The following is a 14,933-nucleotide window of genomic DNA, read 5'->3' on the forward strand; positions in this document are numbered from 1 at the left end:
CATCACACCAGTAGCAACCTATTCCGTTCCTGGAGAATGCACAGTCCAAGCATTTGACATGAGCGAACAGCCTTTCCCCCTCAAGCCATCTTTACTTATTTTGCTGGCAGTAAGGATATTAAATTAATGAAGGAGGAGTCAGATTTTTATTCCTGCAAAAATCTGGGTGTTTTTATAGAGGATGATTTGTCAGGGATGAATACTGGTCCATTTCAGATTATTTCAACACTCAGTGCCTTTGCTCCTCTGTGAAGTTATTACACTAAATCGCCAGGTTCGTGCATCCCAGATGTTGCCATCTTTTGAGTAATACATCATTGAAACAAAGTGCCCTGGAAACGTATAGCAGGAATACATTGTTCAAAGGGCAGCAGCGATGATAAATCTCTTAAATGATGTTGCTGTCTGGGGATAATGACTTTAAGAGCAAATGCAAGGTAATCTCGTGATTCTCAAACCCCCCATCGACTTAACATGTCCCAGGAACATGATATGTGAAACATCTTGAAGCCTTTTTTCACAGGGGCAAATATTCAAATATTCAGCGGTTCAGGCCCTGCTTTAGAACAATGCTAGCTGGCATTTATCAAAAAGGCTTTTAACATTTTAAATGATTGCCTGTTACTTCCTGAAGCTCCATGTTGATGCTGTCACTTTGTGGTTATAGTCCCAATTCTGAAATGTTCTTGTATCATCAATCTGTGCCTTTGCTTGCTATTTGAGTACGTCTTGAGTGAAACTCTGGCCCCAGCTGCGCTGTAGATCGACAAGAATACCATGTTTAACAGGCATGGCTTCTCCCCCACAAAAAAACTCCCTGGGAACCATAATTTATAACTTATGTTGGGGTTTCCATAAGCCACAGAAGCACGACGACAAAATGTAACAGAACAAAACAATCCGATTTTAGAAATATACCACACAAGTTGCTCACCGCAAAGCAATATCTGTGAAAGCCCTACACAGACCTGAACCATTTTTAAGCCTTTTTCAGATACTAAACACACATCCCACAATATTCCTCAAGACCTCCACCGCAAGGGCTAGAAGAGTGTTTTGTTTTCATGGAAATTGCCAATCTAAAAATCACAGCTCCCCCCCCCCCCCAGGCAGCTTCTAGTCAGTTTGTATAAATATAAAAGTCTCATGCTTTGGACATTGCCAGTGGTACTTGTGTATGTGAAGTCAAAATGGTAGAAATGTGATGTATTTGCATCCTGTTTTCCTTTCTGCCCAGGGCAACTTCACAGGATGCTGGTGCATATGACAGGAGCCAAAACAATTTTGATAATAGGAAGGCTAAAAGTGCCATCCATTTTGGCTATGGCTGAACTGGTGCCAGAAGATAGCGGCATAACCATATGTACCACACAGCCCCATTTTGGAGAATCCAGCCAGGAGGCCTTTGATTTCTCAGCTCATGGCAACAAAATGAGGGCACAAATAGGACCAATAATGGACTCCTTGGAGGTACGGTTTTGCTTTAAGAACTGTTTGTTGAATCTAAATGACAAACACTGTTAATTATTGCAAAACATCACACACACCTGTTTTCTAAATTCCCTTGCTGCTTCATTAGACCCACCGAAGATTGACTCCATGAACGGAGGTCATACAAATTAGACTAGGCTCATAAGATTACCCCACCCTTGCAATTAACAAGTTGCCTGGTGCAGAATACTGCTGCAAAATACTGAGGGTCTTATCTGGGTGGGAGAGGGGGGAACTGTATGTATTAATCATCTTGCTCATCATGAGCCTCCAGGTGATTTACATAAAATGCAGGGAAGGAAAGAGGAAATCTGCCATCTTGACCTTCATGCTAACCTGGAGTGGAATTAGGATCAGAAAGATGCATATTTTGTGGTTATAAAGGTTGCCTATCTGTGCTACACAGGGAGGGAGGTTTGAGAGTCGAAAGGAAAAGTGCGCTATTTGCTCCCCCCCCCCCAATCCTCAGATTTCCCCATGCTGCTTGGCTTAAATCTGAACTCTTGAGTACTACTTTATGTAGAAATATTGGAGTTGGGGAAGCATGTTAAGGAGGAGGATATAAAGTTGTTATGGTGGGCTTGCTAGAGATCAGGTCTCCCAGTCAACGATACAGCTTGAAAAAGGCCCAACATCTCACTACCCAGCTGGGCTTTAGTTAGGGCTGACTGAGTTCCTCATATGCTCTTCCTGCTCTTCCTCACTGCAACTTTCTTTTGCATTATTTCTGCTGCCTTGCCTTTGGTTCTCAGTTAAACGGTCGCAAGCTTCTCAGACTCTTTTGTCGCTGTGTGCTTGACAGGAAATAAATATGTACACCTCGATACAATGATTTTGGCAGATACACCGAGTGGTAGCGGGGGTGGAGAATGTTACAGATCACCTGCAACGGTGCAAGGTTTTAAAAATCCTTTTGGCTCCCTGCAAAGAGTGTGAAATTAATTGAATTGCTGTTGCTCTCTAGTGCTCATTCAGTGTAACTGACTGTGAATAAAAATATCTAGAGGCAAGCAGAGTACATGCAGTGTGAAGATTAAAGAAGGGACCTGGATGGGAGCGAAGACATGAAAATGGAACCTTTAAAGGAGAGCGCTGCGGTTGATTTTCCGACGGCGTGCTGTAAACAGCCCTTGCGAAAGGCTAAGTGATCTAGATTGTCAAACACGGCCAGAAGACAGCACGTCTTCAATACCTCCAAAGTGGGGTTAAGTTGGAAAGAGTCAAAACTCTTTGTAGCACATTTAGCACTGCTGCTTTTCTCTCAGCCCTGAATATCCAGAATGAGTTGAACAGAGGCTCCCAAAGATGGTGGGTGGGAAGAGAGAGAAAGCGACCGGGAAATGCCAAAAGAGGAATGAATACATATTTAACCACATATCTTACCCATAGTGGTCATTGTCCACCAAACATACAGTGGTACCTCAGGTTACATACACTTCAGGTTACATACGCTTCAGGTTACAGACTCCACTAACCCAGAAATAGTGCTTCAGGTTAAGAACTTTGCTTCAGGATGAGAACAGAAATCGTGCCCTGGCGGCGCGGCAGCAGCAGGAGGCCCCATTAGCTAAAGTGGTGCTTCAGGTTAAGAACAGTTTCAGGTTAAGAACGGACCTCTGGAATGAATTAAGTACTTAACCCGAGGTACCACTGTATTGCATTCAGGAATCTCTCTCTCTCTCTCTCTCTCTCTCTCTCTCACACACACACACACACACACACACACACACACTGATCAACTGAAAATATTCTTGCCCACTTTTGAGCTCATGTTGTGATTGGTTCCACCTTGAACATCGATTACATCTGAGCTTTTGAAGGTCTTGTGGTAGTGGACCTTGCTGCGATTTGAACCACCTTTCATGTAGTTGGGCAGCGGTGAGGGGCTGCAGCCACATCCTTTCAGGTGGCAACCCTCTTCATGTAGAAATTCAGCAGAATGTTCATAGGATCTCCTTGTTAGTAGCTGTGCATTGGACTGGATTGATGTAGCATTAGAGACAACATTCCTTGTCCCCCTATTGCCCCTTTCTGGTTTATCCCATATCTGTGGTTAGCTTTCATTCGTGATCATTAAAGCACTGAAACTCCTGCAAACACTGGGTTTACTAATCTGTATGCATTGGAGCAAGCACACCCTCTCTAGTGCAGAGAGGTTTCCTGGTGCCTGAAGGTGGGCCCATTCAAGGGAGAAAAGGGCTACTTCAGACTGAAGACGAGCTGCAGTAAGCACTCTGGTTAGATGGGCCAAGAAGATTACAATGAGGGATGGAGTTGCTCTCAGAAAGAGAAGAGAAAGAGAGTGTGTGTAGAGCCATCTTCTCAAATAAGTGCCATATGGAGGTGCCTTGTGTGTTCTGCCTGCTTGCCAGATTTGTTCCTTGCCAGTTTGTGTGTGTGTGTGTGAAGGGGAGGGTTGTTTAAGATGACAAAGCCAAAAGACTGAAAAATAATCCATCACGTAGAGGCATATGAGGCCTGGGATGTTAAAGCAAAACTGAGGCAACTCTGGATAGGGCGGACACTTACCCATCGCAAAAAAAAATTGCATAAATTTTGTGTGTATGCTAATTTATTTGCATAGATGTGCAAATTTAGAAATAGCTCCTGTGATTTCCTCGCCATAGTGGGAAGGTCTGTGAACAGGTGACGCAGGTGGCCTCTTCAGCCTGCTGAGGTGTGCTAACTGTTTTGGGGCAACTGCAAAAGGCCTCTTAGAATTCTTTACCTTTAAACTGGACTTGGGCTAGGCAACACTTTAAATAGAAGACTCCTTCAAGAGAACTGCCTGCCATGGCCACACTAGGTCTGGAACCAAGAGCAGGAGCCTTCTCTCTCCTTCTGTTGCTCATCCCCCAAAATAAGAAGCACCTGGAAGCTCTTGTATGGGCCTGTCCATTTTAGGCGACTGCTCTGGCCAGCTTGTTCAAGATCTCTTTCTAGGATCATTTACACACAGTTGTCTTGCTGCTTGTCTTTTGGTGCTTATAGCTTTTTAAAAAGTTAATACAAGGAATTATTTTTAGATGTTTATAATTATTATTTTTTTGCTACCCTGGGCTTCTTTAGGAGGAAGGGCAAGATATTAATTGATCAAATAGAAGCATATAGTGTTAGGCGCTGAGGCTGATATGGAGATCTCACCACTTCTGCTAAGGCTCTCAAAACCTTGGCACTAAGATTTGTCAAGCTAAAGCTTTGGTTGAAGCAGAAGGGATCCCATGAAAGCACAAAGGCATGGCATAAGAGGATGGTACATAACTTGGCATGCATTTGATGCTTATTAAGTGTGAATAGTAGCATTTGCAGTTATGGGTCAGCACAGTACTAAGCACAGTATTTGGCAGCCAAGAACTGGAGGGGGGGTGCACAGCCAGTGTGGTGTAGTGCTTAAGAGCAGTGGACTCATAATCTGGGGAACCGGGTTCGTGTCTCTGCTCCTCCACATGCAGCTGCTGGGTGACCTTGGGCTAGTCACACTTCTCTGAAGTCTCTCAGCCTCACTCACCTCACAAAGTGTTTGTTGGGGGGGAGGAAGGGAAAGGAGAATGTTAGCCGCTTTGAGACTCCTTCGAGTAGTGATAAAGCAGGATATCAAGTCCAAACTCCTCCTCCTCCTCCTCCTCCTCCTCAGCTGATCCGTGCAGATCAGGGTTGCTGCCTTATCTCTACTTATCAAATTATTTATCTGATGGGAGGGAGCCATTTGCATCTCTTTCAGGGCTCTGGGCTCCCCTCATTCCAGTGTTATGTCCACAGTGGTACCTCAGGTTACAGATGCTTCAGGTTACAGACTCCACTAACCCAGAAATAGTACCTTGGGTTAAGAACTTTGCTTCAGGATGAGAACAGAAATCGCACGACGGCGGCACGGCAGCAGCAGGAGGCCCCATTAGCTAAAGTGGTACCTCAGGTTAAAAACAGTTTCAGGTTAAGAACAGACCTCCAGAACAAATTAAGTTCTTAACCTGAGGTACCACTGTATTATACTCCCCCACTTTTGTTCAAGGGTGTCAATTTGAATAAAATATTGGGGAGGCCCAGGTAAGCACCGCCTTGCATAACTGATCACAAGATGTAGCCCCCACACACCATTTGAATGGCAATGCCCATCAATTTGGGACAGAGGCTCCCTCGAATATTTTATTGGTGGTGGGGGGGAGAAAGGGACCTCAGCCGCTAGGAGTTTGGGCCTATGCTTTTGGCCAAAATTAGTGAGATCTTGGGGGGACCAGATCAGGCCCCTGCAGTGTGGAGTAGCCACCCATATAATAGTAATGGGAGACTCTGACTGAAATTGGCCACAGTCTTCCAACACAGATTTCATGGCTTTAGCACCAAGGCAGTTCCCCCCGCCTCTCCCATGCTTTGCTCAACATCCAGCCTGCAAAAGACTTCTTGCTCGGCCATTTGTGACAGTTGGCTGACTAATAAGTGTGTTCCCCTGCTATGGAGTTCAGCATTTTTCTAAGGAGTTCAACATGGCCCTCTGCCCAAACAGTGCTATGGTGCCTGAGATAAGGCCATGTTTGTTTCTAGACTCTAGAAACAAGAGCAAAAAAAAAAAAAAGATGCCATGGTGGCCATTCAAAGCAAATAAATGCAATTTGTCTCAGTTTTTTACCCCTGAAAATGAGGACGTATCCTGGAAAAAGAGGACACATGGCAACCCTATGCAAGACAGCTTTACTAAATGGGGAATAAGAAAGTAGTGTTCAAATAGACAAAGAAAGCCACTAGTATTTATTTATTTCACTTCTACCCCCACATTTTTCTCCAAGGATTCATAGAATCATAGAATTGACGAGTTGGAAGGGACCCTGAGGGACATCTAGTTCTACCTCCTGCAGTGCCAGAATCCTGCCCACAGGCATCGCTGTGTGGGCTCGAACCACCAGTCTTCAGATTGACAACCCTGGGAGGTAGGCTAGGTTGAGAGGCAGTGAGTGGCCCAAGGAGTCTGAGTGGGGATTTGAACCCTAGTCTGCTAGGTCCTAGTCTGAGACACTAACCACTACACCACACTGGCTGTGTTCAAAAGATGGCATGGTGCAGAAGGAAGAGATGTGTCACCCCCCTGGGGAGCTATGAAGATGCTGTCCCATTGCCAGCGCTAATGCAAGATTCAGATGCCAGTCTGGTCGGTTTCTGTACCTGGAATAGGAGAGGGCACTGTCTTCTCCTTTGCTGCCTTAGGCATCAAAATGTTTCGGGCCAGCCCCTGTTGAGCTTATATGAGACTTGGCTACGTGGAGCTTTTCATTGTCTCGCATGGACGCGCCAATAAGCTAAAGCCAAAGATTTCCTGTGCGGATGCTTTGCAGAAGGTCAAAGGAGGCAAGCTCTAATTCATGCCGCAGATCATAGACTGAAGGATAGGGCAGCCCACAGGCTGCCTAGGTGCCCCAGTAGGGATTTGGGTACACAAGGCAGGGAATTAGCAGATGGTTGTGCACACAGGGCGGACCTACTCTCGCACGTTCCCCAATCCCTTTGCAGATGCTGTTCTGAACAGCTGCCAAGCAAAATTATCCCGTAGCCTCCTGCTGCACAGGCTTTCTCTGCTTGCTTGGATGCCGAGCAAAACATATGCGGTGGCCTTCTGTGAATGCTCTCCTTTCTCTTTAAGACACCCAGGCCATGTTAAAGGAGCTGCTGATATAGCCAGACTCTTGATATCCTGTGGCGGCCACAAGGGTCTTGCGTTTCCTTTGCCTTGTGTCTTAATTCCTCGCCCATAAAGGGAGACAATTGCCTCATAATAAAAGGATAATGAGAATAAACATGACAACAACAACAACAAACACTCAACGTTTTGAGTGTTTGATACCCCTCACGTTGATTAGGACAGAAACCATTCATTATCGTCCTGATGACATGCTACAGGGTCCCCATCGTGTAAGGCACCCTTGTAACATGTTATTTATTTATCTAGCGGGTTTGGAACTTTTCCCTCACGCCCTCCAGGCTTATTATTATTTTGATGGAGGCGCAGTTTCAGATCGCTCCGTTTGAAAGCCTTAACCAGATAATACCGGGAAGTAATAAGGACGCATTTGCAAAAGCTGCTGGTAATTGCAGCGCCGCTGTGGACGTGCGCGAGGGACTTTGCTGCCTTTGTCATCCCCTCCTCTCGTTTCTTCGACAGGCTAGGTGAAGAGGTTGAAGCGCAGATCTCATTTCCCCCTGTTTGGCTGCTTGTGAAGTCTGCCAACAGAATCCACCTTGACAAAGTCAAGGACTCCACGTTTAATGTTGAGCTGAGTGAATAAATTATGCATGAAATTGTGTCGGAGTCTCTAGTGTGCAGAATTGCTCCTTTTGATATGAAAGGTTAATTCAGAAAGGAGTCCAAAATAGCTGGAAATTGTGGGGATAAGTGGATAGTATTCACTGTTGTGAGCTGTTATTACTAGAAATTGCATTCCCTCTCTAGCTTCCCCCGAGATTTAGCTTTGCCAGTGAATATAAACTGTACTCAATAGAATAGCATCCAGAAGCAACAAGAGTGGATGTCCACATACAGTGAAATATTCCAACGGTGTTTTTAAAAGGGCCGTGTGCTTTCCCCCGGGTATATTAGGTGCCCCTGGGGTAGCCAATGAGGTGCAGCTCACATCATCCCTGAGTATTGGTCATAGCTGATTGGACCTATAGCTCAACAACATCTGTAGTGCACTTTCTTGGCTACCTGTGTCGTATCCTATATATTCTGCAGTGTAGAAGAATTGCAACCTCATTTAGGTCAAGAACAAGGTGCATCACTGGAAATCACCAAGGTGTACCAGCGCCGTATGAAGACAGACTCTCTATATGTGGGCAACCGCAGGTGGAGGGCCTCTTGCCCTATTTACTATACTGCCCGCTATACATTGGACCCAGGAGGTGATTTCTCACCCTAGCATCTGTACAGGAAAGATGTCCCTCCCCACAGCAGAGAAGGTCCTGTGGCTTCTTAGCGATGTAAATGCTTCATTGACTCATAAAGTCACCCTTTTTTCCTCTGGCAGCCAAAAAGATCAGAAAGAAGACCCTGGACAATATAGCATTATTGAACTGTAAGGGAGATGCAGAGATCTAAATAGAGACTATTATTTGCGGCATGGCATCCCTTTATGTGTATTTGTTTTTTTATTCAGATTTGTCATGGCCGGCGACTAGTACGGAGAAGTTATTTGGATTGTGTGCCAGTGGGTTTGAAGTGCCTTCCCTTAGAATCCATCCTTTGTCTGTTCGTTTTAAAGAAAACCAGATAGCCATGTTTGAAAGTGTCTGATTGGGCTGTTGGGCGATGTCCAGATTCCAATTTGAATACTTAAAGCACGGCAGGTCTCTTTTCCTTAGGTGTCTCTGCAATACTAGCTTGAGCGCCGTTCTTGTCTTTGCACCAGCCACTGCCAGCCATTGTCAACCATCAGTGCAGGGTGAAGCCCACTGTGTATTAAGTTTGCGAAGCTTAGAAATGCTGGCTCGAGTCATGTTGATCCACAAAGTGAGAGTTGTAAGAACATGTCTAGACCTGACCAGAACTATCCGGCAGCTGGATTTTATTATGTATTTTTTTAAAAGCAAGCAGGCAAGACATTTGCTTGTTTAAAAGCAAGGACACCTGACTTGTTTTGGCCTCGGGGCCAAATAACACATAGCTATGATGTTTCCTTTGACATGGTTATAATATTTTTGATTCCAGGAGTTAGCAGCCGTGGGGAAAGATTTTGATATAGTCTTTATTGATGCCGATCAAAGGAACCCTGCAGAGTACTATCGCTTTGTCATGGAGAACCATTTGCTGAGGATGGATGGGACGCTCTGCATAGAGAACGCCCTCATGAAAGGAGAGGCCTACCTGGAGAATACGGCAGATGAAAATGTATTAGGTGTCAAAAAACTGAATCAAGTAATTAATTCAGATCCTCACACGGAGCAGGTTAGTGCGATACAATTAAGGGTGACATCAATATTATTAATAGCTTTCTGCATGTTTCGGGGTGGAAGTGCTATGTTTGTTTAGGCGCTTCTGCTTGCTCCCTTCCATTTGACATAAACATACTGATTATCTTTATATAAGCTTCCCTCACTAATAGGAATATATTATAATCACATTAAGGTGAGGTGGGTGGTGACTGAGGACTGAGCCTTCTTTGTTTGTCTCTCTCCCCCCACCCCTCACTCTGAAATGCTCTGCCTGTTGCCAGGTAAAAACAAATTTATTTGCCCGGGCCTTTTGATTTGGTATATGTGCTCTAGTTTTAAAAGTATGTTCAGTGCTTTTAGTGCTTATTCAAAGTACAGTATGCCTCCTGCTCTCTTTTGCTGTTACAGTAGTACTTCGGGTTACAGACTCCAGAAGTAGTACCTTGGGTTAAGAACTTTACCTCAGGATGAGAACAGAAATCGCACAGCGGCAGCAGGAGGCCCCATTAGCTAAAGTGGTACCTCATGTTAAGAACAGTTTCAGGTTAAGAACAGACCTCCATAATGAATTGAGTTCATAACCAGAGGTACCACTGTATAAGACTCTCTCTCCCTCTCTCTCTCTCTCTCTCTGTGTGTGTGTGTGTGTGAGTGTAAAAAAAGAGTGGGAGGAAACCTCTGGTGGGATTCACTGTAAAACTAAATAATAAATACATTAAGAGCTGCTTATTTTCTCTCTCTGCCGGATCCACAAGTTTCAAGATAGCTGAGATGCCTGCCTCATTGGGCATGGGGAGACTAGATGGAATCAGATAAAAGTTATCACCGTAGCTTTTCACTGTAAGTTTCTTAGTGTGGCACTAATGAGATGGAGCTGTCAATCTGGCTTTCCTACATATCAGATAGTTATAGGCCTGTGAAATTGTATTGGGTTTCTGGTGGGTCCCAGGATTTTTCCTTGAGTCTGACACAGACAGGGTCTAATGTTGGTGCTTCGGGGCAAAAGACGAATTTGAGAGAAAGGGTAAGTCTGGCAAAGAAATCGAGCGAATCCCTCGCTCATCACTGAGGGACTGTCCCTCATGCTGTCACTGGGCATCTTTCCACACTGTTCACATGCGTGAAATAGGGAAGGAAGGAAGATAGGGAAGGAAGGGTGCTCTCTGTCTCAAGTCAAGAGCAGACACAGGTGTGCTGTTGCCCAGCAGGGCTGCCTGCCTTGGACTCCAGGTACTTCAGGTAAACTCAAACATGCACAGCTTTAGGAGAGCCCTGCTTACTCCTAGGTCTCCAGGACCACACTGTCTTCTCCCCCACCCCACTCACCTCTATGTTCCCTCTTCAAGCTGACAGAAGCCAGACAACTGTGAAGTCTTGCATTCCAAGACCACAGACCCAGTTCAGACCAGCAGCAAACACACTAGTTTTCGCCACCAAGATAGAAGAAAACCTTCCACTGATCCCTTTCAAAACTGACGTTGCTGTATCTAAAGGTGGTTTGTAACGAGTGTTTCCTGAGACCACTGCGGGCGGGAAGGACTCCTGTTACTGGGAGAGGGAAGGGCATTGCGAATGTTTTTGACATTCCTCTCTGAAATAGTTGCCATGACTGGGGTCAAAGTGAATGGATGAGGTTTTATCTGAAACGTTTCATGAAGTGTGTTTTCGTTTTCGAAGGTGGTCCTTCCTGTGGAAGGTGGCTTGATTCTTCTCCAAAGGAGTCGGATATGTGCCGATGAGGAGACTAACCTAGGAGTATGTATTTGCCTCTCTCTCAAAGGAATTTGTGTGCATTTCAAACTTGAAAGGAAGAAACAAAATAAATCTGGCAAGTTTCTCCCCTCACGCCACTGTCTTGCCAGTAAGGTTGGTCTCACACACTTGCATCCCTCCCAGTCAGAACTTTGCTCCCCCAGTTGATGGCCTCTGATTTATAATTTGTATTTATTATTATATATGTCTATAACCCTAAAAGAATTTTGATAGTGTTGTGATATAGTGGCATATACGTAATTTTTTTTTTAATAAACAAATAACACAAAACATGAATCTACCCTAAGGAAATAAAGTCAAACTTCCTAACCAGCAATCCTGAGCCACACAGTCCTGAGCACCCAGTGGCCACTAATCATGATAGCACCATATTATCCTGAGAAGTAGTCATACATGTGAATGGGGTAGCACTAAGGAGTCTGCTTCCTAACAGCGGCATCATAGGACTGGGGAAGGGCACTAGTTAAGTTGCAGCTGTTTTGGCACACCTCTGTGGTTGCAACAGTGAGCTTCTGCCTGTGCTCCCTTATAAAACTGCTAGCATATTTGCAACGCCAAGCCAGGTCTGGAATGTTTTCAGATTGGTTGTGGGGGGCAGGAACCAACCGTATGTTGAGATTCCTGCATTGCAGGGGGTTCATCTAGATGTCCCTCGAGGTCCCTTCTAATTCTACAATTCTATGATTCTGGGACTGGCACTCAAGGCGCTTTCTCAAAACTCCAAATGTGCCCACTGTGTCAAAAATGTTGTCAACCCCTACTATAGATGCATACAAGTTGTGTGTGTGCTCTATTCACAAGTTTGAGTGAGTGCATATATTGAAAGATTCTGGGCAGAAGGTAACGGAAACCAGTGCTTTTTTCCCTAAAAAAATGTTTAGGGGTACTCTTATTTTGACTCAGGAAAACCACCATTTTATAGTTCAAATAAATACAGTAAATTGACAAAATACTAAGATTCACAAAATGTTTCCCTGTGTCCCCCCCCAGGGAAAAAAAGCACTGACAGAAACTATCAACAGAACTGTACAGAACAACCTTACATTTACAGAGCAAAATATAATTTTGAATTATATGCCCAGCACATGGAACCTTACAAAAGGACAATATGAGTGGACTCTCTGTGCCCTTACCACGGCAAAAGACTGATGAATTGGAAAAGTAAAAATGTGGTTCCCTTCTACGATTGGATTGAAGACTTATACAAATTTGCAACATATGAACAACTTGCACATAAACGCAGACTTGCCATGGATAAATTCAATGATATTTGGAATCCAGTCTTGCAATTACTGTAATAGGTTAAGATCTGGTGAAGTGCAATAACAACTTTGTAAAGAAAGAAAAAAAGCTTAAGCAAGTGCATAAAGTTTGGGAGAAGGGCACAGTCCTGCTCCTCATTTAAATGTTGATTATTCATTGCAATTGTTGAGCTAATTCTGATTACGCTTCCTGGGAGTTGGACTGGCGGAATCCTTCCTAAAGCTTGCAGCAGCAAATGCAACTCTAAGCATGGAAAAATGCCCATGCTAGAAATCCACATCTTATCCATATGGGGGCACTATGTATACACTCATTAACGGTGAAAGGCTTGCCGAGCTTCCTGATTTCAAGCTCTTGAAAGTGAGAGTGTGTCGGCTCATCTTTACATGTCACGCTTGCTTCCTTCGTGCCTCAGCAAACTCCTCTGTTTTGGTTACAAAAGGGTGTTGTGAAAGACGACGTGTTTTGGGGCCACCGTGGCCGCCGCATCCTCGACCGCCTGCAGCTGGACGGCAAAGTCGCCTATGTCACCGGAGGAGGCCAGGGGATCGGCAGAGCCTTTTGCCATGCGCTGGGGGAAGCAGGGGCGAAAGTAGCTGTGGCGGACCTGGTGCTTGCCAAAGCAGAGGCAGTAGCATGTGAGCTGCGGCTCAAAGGTATGAAACACAGATAGCAACAGGAGAACATCTGCTTTTTGTGCTGAAGTTCCAGGCTTAATAATAATAATAATAATAATAATAATAATAATAATAATAATTTATTATTTGTACCCCGCCCATCTGGCTGGGTTTCCCCAGCCACTCTGGGTGGCTTCCAAAAAGATGAAAAATACACTAAAATGTCACATATTAAAAACTTCCCTGAACAGGGCTGCCTTCAGATGTCTTCTGAATGTCAGGTAGTTGTTTATCGCTTTGACATCTGATGGGAGGGCGTTCCACAGGGCGGGCGCCACTACCGAGAAGTCCCTCTGCCTGGTTCCCTGTAACTTGGCCTCTCGCAGTGAGGGGACCACCAGAAGGCCCTCGGAGCTGGACCTCAGTGTCCGGGCAGAACGACTGGCGTCTCCAGTGGTGCAGCTAGGGCTGGGTTGGGCTGGGTTGGGGCCCGGCCCCTATCTTATGGTCCCTAGCCAATGGCACCCAGCAAACAGGGAGGTTCGGCTGGTGCCTCCATTATACACCTTTAGGCAGCAGGTGAAAATATTCCTCTTCAACCAGGCCTTTGGCTGATTGACATCCAATGGCCTTTTCAATGTGTTGTGGGAGGGGGAATTATTGGTTTGTTTATATTGTAATTTTATCTTGCAAACCCTCCTGGAATCTGCGGGTGAAGGGCAGTGCACAAATTTAATAAAAAGCAGAGGCCCAGCTATGTAATTGGGTATATATACTCACTTTAATATATTTTTCCTGTTAAAAATATGGATCATCCTTTCCTTGGAATAGTGCCTATTCCAAGTAAGTATGTTCTTAGCACCAGGACAGTAGAAACGAAACGCTTTACGGTGCTATGATTGAAGCGAGCTTAAAATGTGAAACAACACATTTTCAGAGTAACTTTTTAAAAACAAACAAACAGGCTTGTCTTTTGTTGCTGTAGTTGTTCTAACACAGGGTTTCCCAAACTTGGGTCTCCAGCTGTTTTGGGACTACAATTCCCATCACTCCTGACCACCGGTTCTGCTAGCTAGGGATGATGGGATTTGTAGTCCAAAAACCGCTGGAGACTCAAGTTTGGGAAACCCTGTTCTAATGTATCTGGACATCTAGAAGTAGTTGTAAAGCATGGTAGGAGGAAGGGAAATGCTGTGTGTTTTACAACCCTAGCTGTCAACTTTCAGATTTGAAAACAAGGGATCAGCAGCCTCACCTGTCCCGGGGACAGTCTATGGGATATCTAACAATCTGGGATAGCAGCGGTAAGCAGAGGGAAATGGTGCTGGAATAAGGGAATTTCCCGCAAAAAAAGGGGAGGTTGACAGCTGTGTTCACAACTGAGGGGCCACCCAAAGAGCAGGAGCAGAAGACGATTAAATCCAGGATCTAAATTTACCCAGTTGCACACTAGGCATCTCCAGACAGAGATCTGTGTCTGAAGCCCTGGACAACTGCTGCCAGTCAGTGTTAATTATACTGAGCTGGATAGACAGTATAATCTTCTACGCCCCCAATGTTCTAGACACCATTCAGAACAATTATGCACTTTATTTATATATTACTTTACTTTTCTACTCTATTCTTTCTCCAAGGAGCTCTGGCTAGCATACATTGCTCGCCCCACTATTTCGTCCTCAAAACAGCCCTGCGAGGGAGAATAGCATATGAAACAGCGAGTGCCAAAGGTCACTGACCCAAATCCAACGCAGCATCTTTTACACAACTCTGACTTTTTAGCGTGTACCTGGACATCAACGTTTGCCATCAGTGCTGGTTCCTATAAATGCAATTGTAAGGACTTTGTACAACCCACCAAGGCAAAGGCAGCCCAGC

The 14,933-nt window shown here is 44.9% G+C and overlaps 1 protein-coding gene across 1 annotated transcript in view; it reads left to right on the top strand.

The window, feature by feature from the left end:
• Positions 1–14,933, top strand: part of LOC310670458 (uncharacterized protein) — a 53,434-nt gene that overhangs the window by 8,634 nt on the left and 29,867 nt on the right. The window contains exons 4-7 of the mRNA XM_083425847.1: positions 1,238–1,470; positions 9,182–9,418; positions 11,083–11,160; positions 12,884–13,097. Of these exons, the coding sequence (XP_083281973.1) occupies positions 1,238–1,470; positions 9,182–9,418; positions 11,083–11,160; positions 12,884–13,097 (762 nt within the window). The remainder of the gene's footprint in view (positions 1–1,237; positions 1,471–9,181; positions 9,419–11,082; positions 11,161–12,883; positions 13,098–14,933) is intronic.

This window comes from Podarcis tiliguerta, assembly GCF_965153285.1.
Source record: "Podarcis tiliguerta genome assembly, chromosome: 2".
Classification (NCBI taxonomy): Eukaryota; Metazoa; Chordata; class Lepidosauria; order Squamata; family Lacertidae; genus Podarcis; species Podarcis tiliguerta.